At 34.9% G+C, this 21506-nt stretch overlaps 1 protein-coding gene across 2 annotated transcripts in view; it reads right to left on the bottom strand.

The window, feature by feature from the left end:
* Positions 1–21506, bottom strand: part of EXOC6 (exocyst complex component 6) — a 145577-nt gene that overhangs the window by 59257 nt on the left and 64814 nt on the right. For both annotated transcript variants that reach the window (XM_037497874.2, XM_037497875.2), the window contains exons 15-18: positions 18764–18873; positions 17466–17577; positions 16783–16917; positions 6028–6207 (exon numbers count right to left, since the gene is read on the bottom strand). In XM_037497874.2, the coding sequence (XP_037353771.1) occupies positions 6028–6207; positions 16783–16917; positions 17466–17577; positions 18764–18873 (537 nt within the window). The remainder of the gene's footprint in view (positions 1–6027; positions 6208–16782; positions 16918–17465; positions 17578–18763; positions 18874–21506) is intronic.

Here is a 21506-nt window from a genome sequence, read left to right on the forward strand (position 1 = left end):
ATAACAGAGGAAGCAGTGCTTAAAGTAGCAAAATAAAACGCATCACAAAACAAGCAATTTGGCTCTATAAGGTAGTTCAAAGGCACTGTCACATCAATGTGACTGTCATTTTATTCTGAAGATTCATTTTGAAGATCTGTGAGTTTTCAACCCCACTAATCAAGTAAGTCATTTTCTAAACTTTTTTCTATTTAATGAAGTTATCTAGTCAGCATTAAAATATAGAGAGCTATAGCAGTTACTAAAAATATGCTCCACAAGCAAATTTAGAAAATATCAGGTCTTTAATGGGATTCTTTGTTATACAGTAGTTATTCTCAAATTTTAAGCAAACAAAAAACCACTCTAAGCTTTTTCTAAGCTCTGGAAATTTTAGTTGAGTTAGATCTAGAGGTAAGCATTGGAATGTGTGTATCTTCCCACACTGATTTTAATGTTTAAGATCTACTTCATCACAAATAGAAAACTGTACTGAATATGATTCTGAAGATATTTAGGAAGGAAAAGCCATTATGCTTACATATAATCTGCTAATAAAGCTTAAAATAAATGACTGAAGGAAAAATGGCAGATTAAATTATTTTACAAGTCAAAGTAAAAACCAGATCACTGGTCTTAATTTTAAGACATATTAATCAATGCTGAAACTCTATACTAAAATATGTAGAATGGTTTATTGCTTTAACATAATTGCTTAATTTTCTAAAAGATCTCACTTTTCACATGGCAGCAATAAACTTCATAATATTTTAGCACTGCTTTTTTTTTTTTAAGAAAAAGAGATTTACCCACAAACATGAATTTCACATCTGAAGTAGTGATGCTTAGAAAAATAACATCATCTAGAAGGAACATAGACATAATCTAATCCATTTATTTTATTTCCAAGAGAAGGAAACAGGTTATTCAGAATCAAGATGTGAGACTAAACTAATGTTTGCTCCCCATCCATCCTGATAAAAGTGAAACAAAAAGCACAGAATTTCAAAAAGAAATAGAATATTTAACCGAGAAAATGAAAAGTGTATGAGGAAGAATCATCCAGGGATGCTTTCTGGAAGAAAGAAAGCAGATGAAAGAGAGAAGGGAAGCCACTACCTGGTACCAGGAACTACAGTGGAACTAGGAGGCAGCTGTGCTTTCGAGGTCATAGTTGGTAAGCACAAGAAAATAGAAATGTGAAGTGGGAGGAGAAATAACTGAAGATTTCTGAAACAACTGTACCAGTGACTCCCTGCCTGTAGAGCACACAGGTAAAGAACTTTTTGAGAGCTGAAGGTTCTGGTGTAGGTAGAAAGAGGAAGGGAGGACGGGAAGTAAAACCCCTCCTCAGTCCAGCATGGTGTGGAGATTGTGGAAAAAGAGGCAGGAAAAGCTACATAATTTATGGAGCTCAGTACAAAATGAAAATGGCACCCTTGCTCATATAATAAGAATATCAAAATGACAGCAGAGCAACAAATCACACACAGGACCATTCTAAACTCACCCATGTGATTGCATGTGAAATCAGCTCTGAAGAGAAAAGACCATAATCTCAAGACTAACTCCAAACCTCCACACTCTAACATGAAGAATCCAGAAAAATGTCCCAAAAATTATATAAGAAATTCCCAGTTAGATTTCTACCTAGAGGGAAAAGTACAGCAAAATATATGGTATTGACAGTATACAGAAAACTCATTTTTGTCTCTCCAGGCTTTGTTAAAAGAGAATGAACAAAATAAAGAAGTAAAAAACCTATTCAAGGATAGCAGTGATTAATTCAAGAGACAGAAAACATCTTGAAAATTCTGTTCTGTGAACTTATGGAGGACTAAAAATGTAACCACAAAATTAAAATAATAATTAAAATTTATTTCAAAAAAAATTTTTTTGCTCTGTTAAATGCCCTGTTAAGAGTGATGAAAAGACCAAAGACAAGCTACAGACTGGGGGGGTGGGGGGTGGGGGAAACGTTTGAAAACATATGACAGATAACTAATAATATATCAAAACTTCGCAAAATTCAGCAAGAAAAAAATCCAATTATGATCAACAGATATTTCACCTACGATTCACAGGTGTGAAGTAAGCACATGAAAAGATGGTCAATATTATTAGACTTTGGGAAAATCAAAATTAAAACCATAATGAGGTAATACTATGTATCTACTAGAAAGGTTGAAAAAAATTTAATTTTTATCACACCACTTCTGTTTAGTGCAGAAAATCAAAAATTAAGTATATCTGAAAGGCAAAGGAAAACATCTTTCTGGCAAGAAAATAGTTTTGATTATTTAAAGTTCACTAAGCAGCCAGATTGGTTTTTATTTAACACCTATAGAGTAACAGCAAATATAACACAGAAGATTATAGCTAAAAAAGAATGAAAAGTTCCTAGAAAGGAATATGAGCAAACAGATCATCTAAGATCTTTCGTTTACTTACACTATAAAAGATAACCATTTGCTTGTATAAACATTTGAATAAGTTGGGTGCCTTTTTTGAATGAACATGAAGAAATTAAAAACTCCTCACATATATATATATATACCCCTTAGTTATTCTACGTCAATAAAATATTTTTATTGAAACAAACATATGAATTAGCATTTATAAAGGAAGGAAACTTCTTTCCAGAAGCAAACTTGGGCTAAGTCTTTAGATGGTATGTTCACAGTAAAATGCTTCTAAGTTGCATGTGGCAGTCAGGAAGAATAACTAAAGAACATGTTCAAGCTATTCAGCATCTTCTACTTATGGACATGTAAATGGTAAATGAATGTTTAATGCTTTTAAAAATAGTTCTGTTTTTAAGTTTTCTAGCTGATATAAAATCTTATTAAAAAAACAAATATTGCTTATAATTGGGCTTAAAATAAGAGTGATGACTGCATAGAAAAATATGACTTGAATACATGCCAAAGTGGTCTTCCTTTGACAAGCTAATGGGGAATTTTATTTTTCATCTGTACATAGCTGTGTTTTCTAATCATGAGGATAAAAATTATTAGAAACAAAAAGGGTCACTTACACATTTGAAATAATAATACTGCAGATCCCAATAGTATTAATTTTGGAATAAAATCATATTTACTTCATAAGCTAATCAGATTTCACTGGCCTTAACTAGCATCTGCCCCCTAGCCACTTTCAGCACTATGTTCAAGTTAAAATATTTCAAATAATGAGAATCTTTCACAATTTATAAAGAAAAATTTTAAATGGCTGTATAATACAAAAGTATACAATTCAAAGCTAAATACAATCAAGTTTAAAATGTAGGCCTATACAGATACAACAACAAAAAAACAAGGACATGAAAATGAAACTAACATTTAGGTCTTTAAAGGAATTAAAACTGTAACAGAAGAAGAGGGCGCAGAAAAGCCAAAAATTAACATTTAGTAATAGCACCTACATTATGCCAACCACCTGCCAGACACCTTTTTACATACTATTTTAATTCATCCTATGAATTCATCCTACTGTTCTATAGGAAAAAATGGGCAATGCCCATTTTGCAGAAAGTAAAGGCTTAGAAAGGTTAAGGAACTTGCCAGGTCTCATAGCCAGTAAATCAAGATTCAAACATAACCCTAGAGAGCACATCCTGTGCGCTCCTCACTTCAGTACTCTGGTCCACAAAGGGAATAAAAGATAACTGGGCTTAAGTCTGAGTCCTAACAGACAAGTTTCCTTGAGGTCGATAATATTTTAGGCAGAGTAGCTTAACATTTTTGGATAGTGGTAAAACACCTGTTTCATTATTATGAATATTGACTTTAGAATGCTGTTAATTCCTATGGCCAATAGAAAGTCTGACTTGTCTGCACAGGAAACTACAGATGAACAGGTAATTCAACATGTAAGCAAGGAAGCTCTTTACTTTTTCATCTCCCATGTAGGCTTGTACTGGTTGGCTCTTAGGAGAAATAGGTGAGATAAATAATATATCAAACCTCTCACTCATCCAACCCCAGATAAAAAAGAGTTATTTAAAATGGACATTACTACCACAATATAGTAGAAAAGTGAAAACAACAAAGTTCTTTTCCTGCTCTCTATCAAATGTATTACTATGTACTAAATTCTATTCTCATATCTTAAGAGCAGAAAAAAAATTCTACTGAGTGAATCATAACTTTTCTGGAACCAATGAAATTTTTACTGAGCAGTATGTTCAGCAACTACTTGTCATGCTAATCTTCAATCAAGAAAATGTTCTCTTACAACAATGGTAGGAACTGATATAAACTAAATGTACAATGAAACTAAAAGGGGAGCTTTTAAACTAAAAGTGAGGTACTTTTTAAGGTTGGAGATGAGTCACCTTTATCCTACACAATCTACTTCTATGTCCAATTATTTGCACTACTGTTCAATACTTGCACCATTTGAAAATAATACATTTAACAATATTGCTTCAGTTCTTTGCTTAAGTTTAGTTGAATAGTTCATACAAATTTCAGAATTTTTGAGAATAATTTATATATTTATATATTATGTTGCAATATAATTATCAAGTTTTCCTAAAATTTACCATAGTAAGTAATTTAATTATTTTGCTTGGGAATTACACTTTTAGTTCATCCCTTGAGTAAATTATACTGTTAGGATAATTTTCTCTTTTGTATTTTGATATTGAATTTGTTGGTCTATACTATATAATAATTTATTTCCTTTATAGAAAAATTTATGTCATATGACATAAAGATCCAAAATATTCTAACAGATCAAACAAGTGTTCTAGTTAGGCCAGGAGTCTGTTTCAATGTCAGCAGAGTATGTCCTTTAGAAAGCCCGATTTCTCTCTAGATGTGAGCTTTCTAAGGTGAGACATTTACCCCAAACACTTCTAGCTTATAACCTCTCTTAATTCTAGGCCATTTATGCACAATATTCCTACCATTCATCTCAAGCCAACTGGTGGAGCAGACAGTGCAATGTAAAGACACAATGTCTATCTGTGGATAGTGCATGCATGCCCACGCTTATGCCTGAAGAGTGCTTTGGGCTTAAGAATGAAGATTTATACTGACAAAGAGAATTCAAATTAAAGAGTCATTTAATGCATACTAAAGAAATGAGTTGAAACCAAAATTAAATACATCTTGAGGTACCCTTTTCAACTCAAGAAAGGAAGTTAGGAATATAATATCCCTGTGTAAACTTCTAAGAGTCCTCTGGAACAGATTCACTATGACAATCTCTTTTCAGAAATTCTTCTATTTTTTAGACACACTTTCCTTCAACTGTTCTAATCAACAATTTGGAGAAAGAATAAAGCTGATGAAAATAACCTTTTTTCTTCTTTTCATTTTAAACAAGGGAGACAATTAGAAGCAGTTGGGTAGGCACCAGATTAAACTGTATTTTTGTGTTCAGTTATATTTTATCATGAGATTTAAAAAAGACAAGCAAAATGCCTTCCTATTTTATTTGCATAAAAACTATGCCATTCATGCTGTAACAGTAGTTCTCTCAGTTCTCAATATACCTAATGAGAGCATGATCATACCACCATAATCTTTTTGGTTCCTCATCTGAAGAATCCAATATTTCAACCTACTAGCCTCCAAACTTTCCTATATATTTTTTAATTAATGTTTCATCAACAGATTATTCAAATGTACTATAGTTCTATATCAGGATAGAACAATGATCCTGCTTTGTTTTCAATGTGGTCTACAAATATCCAATAATGTCTTCATCTTTTCTAATTGGAAAAGCAATTGATTATATTCAATTTTATGAAAACTACTCCTTTTAGGATTTATTTCTATTTAAACCTACTTTGTCAATATCAGGGTTTTGTTTTAGTTTCGATGTGAAGAGAATTGTTATTTTGATTAAAAAGTAAAATAAACCTTCAAGCAAGTGGCTATGTTTGGATTCTTTACAAACTGATTTACAATAATTCAAAAGGAAATACTCAAGTGAGGGAATTGCTTTAAATAAGCAAACCACATATAAAATTAAATTCTAAAATACTCTTTAATAAGCAAAATTTTGACACAATTTTTTGAAATTGTTTATACTTACAGGCAAATGAGTAAATACTTGAAAGATGCTTCTCAAAAAATTAATAAGATCCATTAAATAACCACTAGCTCTTCCATCTGGCTCAGACATTGTCCAATCATAATCAGCAAGCTGAACAAATTCATCAATTTTTTGGTTAAGTTTGGTATATATTTCTCCTTCTGCTGCATGTCGAGCATCCTGGCAGGGGACAAAAAAAAAACAAGTTTTACTAAAATTTTAAATGTTGCTGTATATTTCTCTTTAGTTTAATATTTTAATCACTTATTCGAAGTCCAAGAAAGCTGCTGGATTTTTGGCTTAGCAGTACCCTATTTACTTGAGTTTGACTGGATAACACTTTTTTCCCTCAGTCTCACTATCATCTTTTTTTGTCTTTATGTGGTATTATAACATATGTATTATTAATTCTGAATTGTTCTCACATTCCTAGAAAACCTATAGAAGAAATAGAAAGGGAAAAATAGAAGTTGTCAAGAATGCAGAAGACCAACCTCATTTAACTCACCAAGGGAAATCAGGCTGGCCTATCACAGAAGAAATGGAATAGTTGTTGGAGTTTTTGGCCGAAGACATAAAGAGATAGAGAGATAGAGGAAAACGAAATGATGAGAAGAAATGAGAGGCGCAAAAATAGAATAAGAATCTCTAAACATTTTTTCCTCCACAAAAGCAACAAGATAGCCTGCAAAAATCAAAATTTACTTTTCCAGCACTCTAGAAATTAACTAAAAACTTACAACAATCCAGGCGACTTTATTCAAGAAAAAGAACAAAACCTTGTTTAAAAAAAAAAAAAATCAACTGTATGGATTTTAATGTGCCCTATTTCTATCTTCCCACCCCAGCTCAAGATCTGCAGTACCCTTAAAAATCATCATCCCACAACTATAGTAAAAGCCAGCGGTGCGTCAGCCATCAAAGGATCAGTTGGCGCACCTTCAAAACTATATTCCCAGACAATTTTCATTTTCCGGTCTTTCTGGTGATTCCCTGGAAGAACTTGCAGGATGTCTTTATTTGACTAAATTGGGACTTGTCCAGTGCAAGAAGCCTTTTCCGTGGAGTCATTTATTGAAAATTATTAGAGGCAACTGTTTAGCAGTGCCGATGACCAAGATGCTAGATAACAGTGATAACAGATGTTAGGCTAACCAAAAATCTTGAAAGGAAATCTGTGAAATGACATTTGAAAAACTGACATATTTCTGGAAGTGTATAGGGCTGTACACATGGTCAGGAAAGGTCTGAGAAGACTCTATATCCTCCTACATGGCTGACCTTGAAGGTTTGTGCAGCAAGTAAGAAGTAAAGGCGAAAGCAGCTTTCAAATGCTTGAAGGCATGCCCCAATTAATACACACATAATCCCTCAGAAAACACTGGAGACCCGTTTGGTTTCAGGTTTTTTAAGGAATTCTGTTTCCAATCATTAACTGGCCACTAAACTAAACATGCAGAGACTTCAGTACTACACATAACAAAAGAAAGTTTACAGAATTTTTTTTTTCTTCATTGATACAACTGATTGTGACTAACTTAGTGAGTAATCAGCAAAACTGTTGGTCTATTGATGCTGTTTATCACAATTTATTCAGTGATTATGTTTTTTTTTAAATAAATTCTATTTTTATATTCCCCATACAATTGCAACCCCCTTTTTTTTTTTTTTTTTTATACATGCACTGGGTACAGTCAGAAGCGCGGGAGGGTGAGAGAATTCACCAGAGCCAGAGCGGGGAGCAGAGCAGGCAGAAGGACGAAAGTACACTGCTGAGGGGAGCAGCGGGCAGCAGGAGAGGTCTGCGTGCCATGTGGGACCCTCCTCCGGTGGCTGGGGAGCAGCCGGGGATCGAACCGGTGCCGCAGAGGCTGCGGGCAGCTTCCCAACCCAGTGCTCAACCGCTGCGCCACCAGGGGAGGCCCCAGCAACCCCCTTATTTTGACCCCAATCCCTCCCCTCCCTGCCCCCCACACCTCATAGAGTGTCTCTGGTTCATAATTTTTTGTTGATTTTGATTTTCACTTTCTTATAGTTATTCATTTTCCTGGTCCCTTATTTAAGTTTTCTAGATTCCTGCTATGAGTGAGACCATCCGGTATTTTTCTTTTTCTTTCTGGCTTATTTCTCTGAGCATGATCCCTTCCAGCTCCATCCATCTTGCTGCAAATTGCATGTGTTTATCTTTTTTGAATGCTGAGTAATATTCCATGGTGTATATGTACCACATCTTCTTGATCCAGTCATCTATTTTTGGGCATTTGGGTTGTTTCCAAAGCTATTGTAAATAGTGCTGCTATAAACATAGAGGTGCAGGTGGTCTTTGGAATTCATGTTTCTGTGTCCTTTGGGTAAATACCTAGGAGTGGAATTGCTGGATCATATGGAAGCTCTATGTTTAGTAGGTCAAAACTACCATGAGATACCATCTTACACCAGTGAGAATGGCACATATTAAAAAAACTAGCAACAACAAATGTTGGCGAGGATGTGGAGAAAAAGGAACTCTTCTGCATTGTTGGTGGGAGTGCAAACTGGTCCAACCACTATGGAGCTGTGTGTTTTTTTTTTTTTTTTTTGTGGGACCCTCTTTGGCGGCCGGGGAACGAACTGGCACTGCAGAGGCTACGGGCAGCCTCGCAGCCCAGCGCTCAACTGCTGCACCACCAGGGGAGGCCCCCAAAGTTTACAGAATTAACTGAGAAAAGTAATTAAACAAACCACCAACCAGGAGAAGCTGATTCCAGAGTTACCAGAAGACGACAACTTGATCAACAATATAAACCAGCTATATGTAACATACATCTGTGGAAGACCACTGTTCAACAACAGCAGATGACGCATTACTCTCAAGTGACCATGGGATATTCTCCAGAACAGAGCATATGTTAGGCCATAAAACAAGATTTAAAAGGACTAAAACCGTTCAAAGTATGTTCTCTGACCACAATGAAATGAAAGTTGAAATTAATAACAGAAAGACAACTGGAAAATTCATAAATATGTGAAAATTAAACAACAGATTCCAATAAACAATGCATCACAGAAGAAACCATGATCAAAATCAGAAAATACTTTGAGATAAATGAAAACGAAACACATTAGTAATATGAATGAAACCATGAGCTGATTCTCTGAGAAGATAAAACAGACAAACTGTTAGCTAGATTCACAAAGAAGAGAGAAAACTAATAAAATTTTAATGAAGTATTAAATATAGTAGTAGCAAAATTTTCAATTAAAGATAAAGTTGCTTAAAGCAATAGAAGCTATTAATAACTGTTAAAATTCCTAATGCAAGGCAAATCTCTTCAGAAAACTCTTACCATCGAGAAGCTTCACATTAGTGTTGCACATTGTTGAATGTGCAACTAATGTGTTGCTATTCAACTAATGTGTTGCTATTCAACAACAATAGCACTATCAGCTACTACAAATTTGGTACTCTGAGAAAAGCAAGTATAAAATACCCACTACATTGTAAACTCCATTAAGGCAGGAAGTTTGTATCTGATTTTGTTCATTCATGTATCCCAATATCTAGAACAATGGTTGCAAAGAAGAAAAAAAAAAAATTCACTCCTGTTTTGAAGCAGTAACTGGGAAAGAAAAGTACCACAAATAAAAGAAACAGGGAGTGAATAAACATTAATAAATTAGTACTAACCACATGTCTAGGAACTGTATCGAGAAAAAAATCATGAGGACTGGAACTTGATACCATTTTTATGCTAATTTCTCAAAATGCAGCATAAAAAATGTTTATTTAACATTTTGTACTTTGTTCAGTGTTCCTCCATTATCAGCCTCCTCTATTTCAGGTTTCATTCATAGAGTTAGATACTTGGTGAAATTTCAGATTTTTAAAAATGACCAGTTTTTTAAGATCCTAATTTAAAATCAGCTTTTAGAAAAATGGTATACTTTTGAATTCTCCTTTTTAAAGTACTGAATTTTATTAAAATAAAGATGTTTCACATTTTCCTCAAATTTTAAAGACAATATGGGACAATTAAAATATAAACCGTAAGTTGAGGTTCAGGGAAAGGCCAAATGTTTACAAATTTTGAAGGCATGAGGAAAAAAAAAAACACGACTTTTTTTTATCTGAAGGAAGAAAAATCATTAAAATGATTAAACCATTCACATTATAGTCGAAAGAAGTCATCTTAATCAGATGCTTTCTGTATAAAGTGATTCAAAAACCATTAATTTTCTGGAGGGGGGAACTAAGTTAAAATGAAGAGAAAACATAAAAATGTATTAATTTGTTGTTACTATTAGAATTTTGCTAATTAGACTACTTTTTTTTAAAGATTTATTTATTTTATACAAGAACTGGGGTACAGGCCAGATGCGCGGAAGGGTGAGAGGACTCACCAGAGACAGAGTGGGGAACAGAACAGGCAGACTGATGAAATACACTGCTGAGGGGAGCAGTGGGCGCGACAGGAGAGGTCTGCCGTGCCATGTGGGATGGAATCGGTGCTGCAGAGGCTGCGGAGAGCCTCACAGCATGGAGCTCAACCACCTGAGCTACCAGGGGAGGCCCTAGACTAGTTTTATTAGGTAATACCCAGAGTAGGTTCTACTTTTCCCATTAACTGTCTAGGTTAAAGTAAATTTTTCACATGTTAAATGAAATTTTAGGGAGAGGCATTTTATATTTTTAAGAGTTTATTAATGTGTTCCACATGTTATAATAGTAAACAAGGAAATTTAAGTCAGGGAGTAAGTGGCTGTGGTATGTGAAAGAAAATTTCAGACAGCAGGAGGATGTTTTAAAAGTCAACACCTGAAGGGATTTTGCTATGGACTAAGCATTCTATTTATTTTATCATTCAGAAAAATATAAGCATTGTAAAACATACAGGCACAAAACAACTCACTACATTTTAAAGAAATAGGAGGAAATTTAGATAAAAAATATTTTCATTGTATTTTTTCCCCCTGCTTATACACTGGAATACAATGAATTATTTGGTAACAAATTTCTAAGAGATGCTTATAATTTAGAGACTGTCAGCTAAAATATTTTAAATCTATATGACCTCACCAGAATGTCAAGAACATATCAACTAACTCCTAAATTAAATTTTAAGATTCAATTTTAAATATAGCAATTCTTCCTTTGCTTCTTAGGGAAACAGTGCCCTCTGGAGGCAGAAATGTGTCTAGCATAATTTGAGAATTTTTTATTTCAATGTATAAGAATTAAATGATACCATATTATCAGTGGTTCTAGATAATAAGTACATATCAGAACCAACCATGCAAGGAATTTTTAAAAACATACACCTACACAGAATGCTACCATAGTCCTTTGACACCACAATCATGTGTTTGGAATAATAAGCAGTTGATAGATATACAGCTTAGTATATATCTATGATTTATTGTCTAATATCCATTTTCCTTTTGTGGAACAGTACCCCAAATATACATTAGAAAATCACTCTGCCCCTTTCCACAGATCTATTTGGTCTAGAAAGGGGTGAACTTATATTTAGCTCCAAGGATATATTCCTATGAATTTCAGTCAATTATCAGTTAACTGTCCTCTTACCCACAGGAGTTTCATAGCAGCCAGTAAAGAGACATAATCTCTCTTCTATTACATGGTAGGGAATGAAGATGTGAGGTCTTTCATCAGGCAGCCATTGTGCTACCAAAAGAATCATCCCTGGAGCAGCTGGGCAACCATGTATAGTCTGAAGATGATTATAGAACATGAACCTTTTTTTTTTTTTTTTGTGGGACCCTCGCCGGCAGCCAGGGGATGAACCGGCACTGCAGAGGCTGTGGGCAGCCTCGCAGCCCAGCGCTCAACCTCTGTGCCACCAGGGGAGGCCCAAACATGAATCTTATCTAAAGGTATTCAAAATCAAAATTCTACAAAACAAATTATGTCTACAAGACAAACTTTATTTTATTATATACTGTAGGTAGTTACTTGTGTGTAATTACTTGTCATTTTAGATTTAAAAGTCCTTATAGTTTAGAACCATATCTTACCCTCAAGAAATCAGCACAGTACAATGTATTTTTGTTCTATAAACATTATTTGTCAATATTATATCCACCCAGGCTAAAATTGACAATCAGTTAAAAAAATAAGACTTCCAAGTAATAATTGCTTTGTTCACAGGAATGATTTTGGGACACATCAAAGCCTTACTTCAGACAAAATATTTCATTTCTTACTCCTTATCAAAGTGGCCTCTTCTATAAAAACCTAAATCCACCAGCTACTCTACTTCTATCACAGCAGAAAAAGGCAACATAGATTTTGAACTAGAATCAGAGTCTAGAATAATTTAAAATACAGCCTCTTGATTATATGAGATTGATATAGGTCATTATAAACAGAATAATTCTTATTACCTAAGTTACCACCTTTTCTTTTTTAAAAGGTGGGTACTACATTTTTACTTTGGCAAGTTACAGCTTTTTTGCCTCAAAGGTGTTAACAAAGAATGGCGAGGGGCTTTGTAGTAGTACCTGCTACCTAGGGAATCTAAGCTGTTTTGTCATCAGGTTTGCAAATTATCTGACATAAATAGCTTTTAAATAACTCCTCAGCAATTTCCTTCCCCATTCTATTTCTGCTTTCCACCACCTTTATAAGAGGCACTTGCTATAATTAGCTGATTACTGATGATAAATTACAGAAAAACAGAAAGCTGAGCACTTTTATATATCAATGGGGGTTGAGGCAGTCTATAAATTCTGTTAATATTCATCCTCCTCTGCTTAAACAACTGCTTTTTGTTTTTTTATGTTTTTGGCAAAAATAGTATCTGCATTATTTATTTTTCCATACTTACATCTATATAGCTGACCTAACTATGTATTCTATTCAATAAATATTTTTGTCTCTCTATGTGTGCTTTTTGGTGAGAAAGCAGATGGAGTTATGCGTAAAGGGATCATATAAGTGCTTATGCTCATAATCATTAAGCAATTAAACAGTGTAATTCTTTGGCAGGTCACTGGACTGAAAGAACTGGACTAAGAAGTTAAGCAATTCATGCTAATATCTAAAATCAAGACAGTACTTCAATCACCTGACTGAAAAGCTAACAGACTATTTACTATGAATGGAAATTGGGGAGGCGAGTTTATTTTAATAATTCACTTTTAAATTGATTTAACAATTCTCCCTTGTTGAACTGTTTCCTTATATCACAGCTTAATACAACTTCCCTTTAAAACACACCAACAGTAGAAGTGAAGAATACTTGACCTTTATTCGGAGACCTTGAAACAATACTCATTCTTATATCAAAACAGAAAGTGGTCCCTAAGTTCTGTATGAAAATAAAACAAAAAATAAGGATGCTCTGTTATTTGTATAGGTCAAACCTGATTTCCTTATTTCCAAGAAAAACAACCCAGGGGTATGCTGTGCCAGATGTGGTGCCAACTAAATAGCTACAATTTAAGGGACCACTGAAAAGAACAACCAGAGCTATCATTTCTAAACATTCCCTCCCCCAAAGGGCAGATTTTGAGAAGTACAGATCCAAGACCCTTAATCTGAAAGCATCTCACTACAGCTTCTTTAGTTCTCTGACCCCTAAATGATAAGAAAAACTGCTTGAAGATCTGTAGATACTCCAGATGTCAAGGCAATCCATGTTTTAATCAGTGTACAGAGAAAAACATTAAAGTTAATGTTAACAGTTAAACATGCTTACAACCCCAGATTCTTTCTTGACAGGTATGAGTAACACATAGACATAAAGAAGAAAGAAATAAGGAGAAAGATGTGACTACGAAAAACCTAACAGAAAAGCAACAAATCAGTTTCTCCTTGGATAAATAAATGTTAAAAAAAACTTGTGGAATTTCCTTCTATATTATGACACTTAACATATTGTCATGTCTTTTTATAGTTTGTTCTCCTATAAGTTTCTTGAAGGTAGGGATATATTTTTGTATTATCAGCAACTAACAGTTCTAGAGCATAGATGATAGACAATAAAGTGGCATTGTATCTCCTTTAATCTTCATAATAATCTTATAATGTAGTTAATATATTGCTACTCAAATTTTATAGATTAAAAGGCAGTAATTTTTTAATTGAGATATAACAGTTATATAACATCATATTAATTTCAGGTGTACAGTATAATGGGAAAATATTGGGAATTTTTCTCTTTTTTTCAAGATTTATTTATTTATGCATACAAGAACTGGGGTACAGGCCAGAGGTGTGGTGGGGTGGTGAGAGGATTCACCAGAGACAAAGTGAGGAGGAGAACAGGCAGACTGACCGAAGTACACTGCTGAGGGGAGCAGCAGGCGAGTCAGGAAAGGTCTGTTGCACCATGTGGGTAGCTCCTGGCCAGCCTGGGATCGAACTCGTGCTGTGGTGGCCACGGATAGTCTCATAGGCTGTGTCTCAATCCCTTGTGCCAGCAGGGAGGCCCAAATTGGGAAGTTTTTTTTTTCTTTTTTTTTTTTTTTTTTTTAATAGAGGCATGTTATTTATTTATTTATTATTTGTTTTGTTTATACATGCACTGGGCACAGTCAGAAGCACGGGAGGGTGAGAGAGTTCACCAGAGCCAGAGCAGGGAGCAGAGCAGGCAGAGGGACCGAGGCACACTGCTGAGGGGAGCAGCGGGCGGCAGGAGAGGTCTGCGCGCCATGTGGGATCCTCCTCGTGGGATCCTCCTCCGGTGGCCGGGTAGCAGCCGGGGATCGAACCGGCGCCGCAGAGGCCGCGGGCAGCTTCGCAACCCAGCGCTCAACCGCTGCGCCACCGGGGAGTCCCCTTTTTTCTTTTTTAAAAAAGATTTATTTATTTATTTATTTATTTATACAAGCACTGGGTTCAGTCAGAAGCATGGGAGGGTGAGAGAATTCACCAGAGCCAGAGCAGGGAGCAGAGCAGGCAGAAAGACTGAAGTACACTGCTGAGGGGAGCAGCGGGCGGCAGGAGAGGTCTGCGCACCATGTGGGATCCTCCTCCGGTGGCCGGGGAGCAGCCGGGGATAGAACCGGCGCTGCAGAGGTTGCAGAGGCTGCAGGGGCTGCAGAGGCTGCGGGCAGCTTCAAAACCCAGCACTCAACTGCTGTGCCACCGGGGAGGTCCCCAAATTGGGAAGTTTTAAAACTAAAGAGTATGCCTACAGTCACTAGCATTCTAACTTTAGCACATATGCCTTTCCTTACTTTACTATAGTACCTAAATAAATGAATGCCATTTTTTCCAGCTTCTGCTGAGTTTTGAACTTTATCAATTTGCTGAATGAGAGAGCACCCCAATTTGTGTCTCAGTAACAGGATGACTATATGAGCACAGGAGTCACCATAGGAGCACAATATTTAGGGGCCAGGCAGAGAGAAGCAGGAACTCAGGGTTGTTTCTGGAGTTCATATTTTCAAGGTCTAGTTAATTGCTAACATCAAATTAGCTATTTCTAAATACAAGTCATACTGTAATTTTTATAATGAATTATTAAGATATAAATCATATTAAAATTTTAGGAGATAAGTTAGGTAAAATAACAAGAGCAGGAAAATGAGAAAACTTAATAGAAAGAAAGGGTTCTGAGGTTATACTAGTCTATTTTACAGGTAAGGAATAAGTAAGTGGTTTCTATTAGTTTAACAAACTATTCAATGAAAAGGGATTTACATTACTAGACTGTGCCAATGCCTCCTCCATACGGATCTAAATAATGAAACAATGTACCAAACAAATTTATGTAAGTATACACTCTGTCACTCTGTATAAAGCAAACATTTATTACTCTTTCAGTAATCCCATCCAAACAGAAATCTTTCCATTCAGAAAAAAGTAGGCTATCAAAACATGTAATAATATTTTTCTTTAGATCAGAGCCAATAAAGGATATAAAGCAAATCTTCATTTATCTAATTTGTCTTTTATTCTTATTTCTGAATACAAACATACTTGTATGTATGTTACATATAAAATTGATTCTTGGGCCTCCCTTGTGGCACAATGGGTTAAGACACAACAAGTTCAATCCCCAGGCTACCCACATGGCACAGGAAACCTCTCCTTACTCACCCCCTGCTCCCCTCAGTAGTGTATTTCAGTCAATCCACCTGTTTTGTCCCTCACTCTGTCTCTGGTGAATCCTCTCACCTCCCACACCTCTGGCCTGTACCCCAGTTCTTGTATGCATAAATAAATCTTAAAAAAAAAAATAAAATGATTCTTGAACTGAGACATTGATGAAAATTTAGTTAGAGTGATTTAGCACTACTTTAATAAGCCTTCAAAATATGAGGATAATATAAGATAGTTGTTGAAAATCAATAAACCTTTTCACATTTTATTAAGATTATTAAGGCATTTAATAAAATCCAAAAGGGAACCTATACTAATCTAATCATTGTTGACGATGATTATCTCTAATTCTCCATTGTCAGGAAAATAATAAAATCATGTATATAATAAAACTTGTCTTTTTTTTAAAAAAGATTTATTTATTTATGCATATAAGAACTGGGATGTAGGCCAGAGGTGTGGGGGATGAGAGGAGTCACCAAAGACAGAGTGCGGAGCAGAACAGGTGGATCTACTGAGATACACTGCTGAGGGGAGCAGTGGGCAAGACAGGAGAGGTCTGCTGCACCATGTAGGTTAGCTCCTTGGCAAGGGATGGAACCCATGCTCTAGTGGCTGGTGACAGCTTGACAGCACTGTGTCTTTAACCCCTGCATCACCAGGGAGGTCCCAAAATGGAAATTTTCAGTCAGGTTTTTACATACCTTAAAAGTAGAAAGTCCATAAAGTCTTGTGGTATGAACAGTTTCCTGAGAAATATTTGTGATATTTGTTATAAAATCTTCAAGGTATTTACAAGCTTGTTCCAGGTGTGTTGTATTTATGATGATTTGCACTAGCTAGAAAATACAAAATATATCCTACTATAAAAGGCAAGTTATGTATACACAAAACCATTTGAGTTTTTAAAATAGGATCATCACTTCCAACAACTATACTATTTCTGCATAATTACAGCATTATAAGATATGATTTCAAAAGCTTGCTACAAACATACTGAGAAAGACTGTCATTTAAACAAAAAAACGAAGTCTAACTTCTAATTTTAAATAACCCTTTTAGTACTTTTTCATATTTTATACATTTACCAAATAAAATAAAATTATTTTTACTTTTCAAATAAAGTCTGTCAACCATGTATCTATTATACATGTATGTTGTAACGTTTCAGCTACCTACTAGTCCTATGTAAACCCTTTTCCTCCACATTGTTTGAATTTATACTGATTCTTATGTTTTAAAACAACTTTGCTTCTATTCATAAATTGAAAATACAAAGATAGCTTTTTAAATTACTAGTTAGATGATGATTGTCAGCAGGAACTTAATTTATTATAATTGTTTCATATGATGAAATATATAGCTATATGTATCTTTTAAAACCTACCTCCGTTAAACCTATATGAGGTTTTCTAATAAGGTTCAGTAAACAGCTACTCAAAGTTCTGGTCAGCAGTAGATTTGTTGATTTTCTAAGCATATCATCTATTTCTGTTGAGCTAAAAACAAAGGTTGATATTATTAAATTTTCTATAATGGCAATTTAATTAGCTTCCTAAATTATCTATTACAATTTGCTGAGATAATTTGCTTTGCCTCATTCCCTTAAATGAATAATCGTTCATGTTTATTAAATCACAAATTTCAATTTAATTTCACAAAAGGAGCATTTTCAATAAAATAGAATGTGCATTTATGGCACAATTCAAATGTACTGAAATAATAAGTAAAATAAACCATGGGACACTTAGTACAAGGAAATAAAACTGTTCTTAAATTATGACCCCATAGTGGAACAGTCGCTACTTTCAAAGATAATGCATATATGACCATAGCTAGAATTACTTTTAAAATTCAAACTGTGTTGCTGTCATTGTCTGTTTTTAGATTTGTTAATAGTTGCTTTATATATTTTAAGACTACTATTAGCAAAGAACTTCCAAGACTGAATCAGAAAAAAAAAAAAAAAAAAAAAAACACCCCAAACTGACCAATTACAAACAAGGAGATTGAAATGGTAATCAAAAAATTTGAATAGATCAATTACAAGCAATTACACTCCTAGATATATACCCAAAGAATACAAAAATGCTAAGTCTAAATGATCTGTGCACTTCTGTATTCACTGAAGCACTATTTATAATAATCAAGTTATAGAAACAACCTAAGCGCCCATGTATAGTCGAGTAGATTAAGAAGATGTGAAATACTGGTATATCAATTATAAAAAAGAAAGGCTGAAATGTTGCCATTTGCAACAACATGGATGGAACTTATGAGTACTAAGATAAACAAAATAAATCATAAATAGGAAGACAAGTACTGGATGATTTCACTCATGTGTGGAATACAAAGAAACAAAAGAAACACACAAAACTAAATCAAAATAAGCCCTAGAAATCTGACTGTAGACATGAAGTTACCAGAGGATAGGGTAATGTAGGTGAGGGCAAATGCTGAGAACACAGGACTTTCCTATCCTAGTGTCTCTAATTCTATGAACATTTGAATATTTATAATAAAATGTAAAAAATATTTGAGATTTATAGAAACTTAACCGCAGATGTCACTAAATATTTAAGTCTTTTCAGTGAGGTAATAATCTATTAGAGTCATGGCATGAAAATAGTGTTAATATTAAAAAAAAAGCTATGATAAAGATACATTTCTTATAAGTAAACTTACCTCCGGTGTAGTGACTCTGAAAATTTAAGGCTGGCATAAATAAATTCTTTGACTTGAATGTAAATATGAGGCACTGACTGAGACATGGGAAATTTCTTTGGGAAAGATTGCTGCAGAAAGAAAAAGTAGAGTTTTTGAAACTTTAGAGAAAGATATAATAATCACCTAGAAATGTAAAAATTAAATTTAATTCATATTTGAATTAATAGTGAATACCTGAACCACAAAATCAATTGTTATAATTCTACATTATTTTTGGAATAAAGAAAACTAAAGCATATCTCAGAAAATAATGTGGGCATTTACCTATTTCTTAAATCATATTGTCAGACTTCTACCAAGCACCAAGAGCATATTATCAATACCTCTGTATGTTCTGGTAAGTATGTTGTAGAAGACGTCTAGCTATTTGCTTCTTTGCATCCCAATACAAGTCAGGTTAGCCAAGAAATTAAGGACCAGTTTTTTGTTTGTCATCAAATTATTCTAAGATTCTCTTCACTCACCTTTAATGAAGACTGATGCCACTTCAAGAAGGTATCCAATTCACTCTAAAATTCCTAGAATACATTATGGCAGCTATCTGACCAGTATACCATCAAACATTGGTATGCAGCCAGTGGTTTACAGTGTGCTTCTTGGCTAACCTGCTTTGTTAGCCAACATCTTTAGAAATTCTTTCTCCAAAAAAAAGGGGTACACTCTGCTAAGATTTTTACCAAAAGTCCTTTATTTATACTTCATGAAGTCTACCTTTTATATTCACATTCATTGCAACCTAGTGACATCAGTAAAAGGACCCTCACCAAGGTCATCAAATTTAGTTCTTAAATCCTATTGACTTTTTCAACTTTCATGTTATCTATCTTATTTGAAGTATTTGAGATACTGGCAAGCACCTCCTTCTTAAGTCTCCTTCTTAAGTGATCTCTCCTTCTTTGGTCCCCATGCCATACACTGCTTTCCTTTTCTTTCTCTACCTAACTTCTTCTCTTATAACATTTCATCTATTCCCATTACTTCTATCACCATACAGGTACCACATTTTCCCAGACCTACAACTCCAGAATAAATCTTTCTCCTAAATCCATATCCATCTATCTAAGTATGACTTGTAAATGTCCATCTGGAGGTAACACTTGAGACATAGTCATGAGATTCAAAACTATCATCCTTCCATACTAAATTTACCTCCTTCTAAATCTTCTAAATTCCTTCTAAATCTACTCTTCTATTTCCTACCTTAATACTATCACCATCTAAAGCAGAAACTTGGCCCTCTATCTTCACCATCCATCACATGCAATTAATCACCAACGCCTATTGCTACTACCTCTTAAATATCTCTTAAATCAATTTCCATGGCCATAACTTGCATTCAGGTCACTAACCTCTTATCAAAACAACAACAATCTTCCAGCTGGTCTTCCTGCGACCAGTCTTACACTTTTCCAATCCACTCTCCACCAGTAGTCAGAGACTTCTTTCTAAAGCACAAAACTTAATATGTTTTTACTGCTTAATACCCTCTGGTGGCTTCTCAGAGTCCTTAGGAGAAAGGCTAAACTCTAACACCATTTACATGGACTATTATAGTCTATGCTTTCATCTTCACTTGATTGTCATCTCTTTTTTTTTTTTATATAATAAATTTTATTTTTATATTCCCCATACAATTGCAGCCCCCCATTCTGACCCCAATCCCTCCCCTCCCGCCCCCGCCCCCTAAAAGTGTCTCTGGTTCGTAGTTTTTTGTTGATTTTGATTTTCACTTTCTTATATTTATTCGTTTTCCTGGTCCCTTATTTAAGTTTTCTAGATTCCTGCTATGAGTGAGACCATCCGGTATTTTTCTTTTTCTTTTTGGCTTATTTCGCTGAGCATGATCCCTTCCAGCGCCATCCATGTTGCTGCAAATTGCATGTGTTTATCTTTTTTGAATGCTGAGTAATATTCCATGGTGTATATGTACCATATCTTCTTGATCCAGTCATCTATTTTTGGGCATTTGGGTTGTTTCCAAAGCTTAGCTATTGTAAACAGTGCTGCTATAAACATAGAGGTGCAGGTGTTCTTTGGAATTGATGTTTCTGTGTCCTTTGGGTAAATACCTAGGAGTGGAATTGCTGGATCATATGGAAGCTCTATGTTTAGTAGGTCCAGAAATCTCCACACAGCTCTCCACAGTGGTTGGACCAGTTTGCACTCCCACCAACAGTGCAGAAGAGTTCCTTTTTCTCCACACCCTCGCCAACATTTGTTGTTGCTAGTTTTTTTAATATGTGCCATTCTCACTGGTGTAAGATGGTATCTCATGGTAGTTTTGATTTGCATTTCCCTGAGATTGTCATCTCTTCTAAGTCAACTCTGACTTCATACTACGAAATTACACCTTTGTAAGCGAATTACATGTTGTTTCCTCTATATTGAATAATGCTGACACCTGTGAATTGCAATTTCCAGTTTATTTATCTATCTGTCACTTATTATAATTCCTTGACAGCAAGACTGAAAAACTAGCATACCAGTGTCTACTATATAGTAGGTTATGACAAATACTTGAATAAACAAATATAATCTTAGGTACCGCCAACAAAAGAAAACTTACGGGCCTCCCTGGTGGCGCAAGGGGTTAAGCACCGCACTATGAAGGAATCTGCAACCTCTGCAGCACGAGTTCGATCCCCTGGCCAGCCAGGGAGCTGCACACGTGGCACAGCAGACCTCTACTGACTTGCCCACT

This window comes from Talpa occidentalis, unplaced genomic scaffold, assembly GCF_014898055.3.
Source record: "Talpa occidentalis isolate TD23 unplaced genomic scaffold, MPIMG_talOcc4v2.1 talOcc4.8, whole genome shotgun sequence".
In the NCBI taxonomy this organism is placed as follows: domain Eukaryota; kingdom Metazoa; phylum Chordata; class Mammalia; order Eulipotyphla; family Talpidae; genus Talpa; species Talpa occidentalis.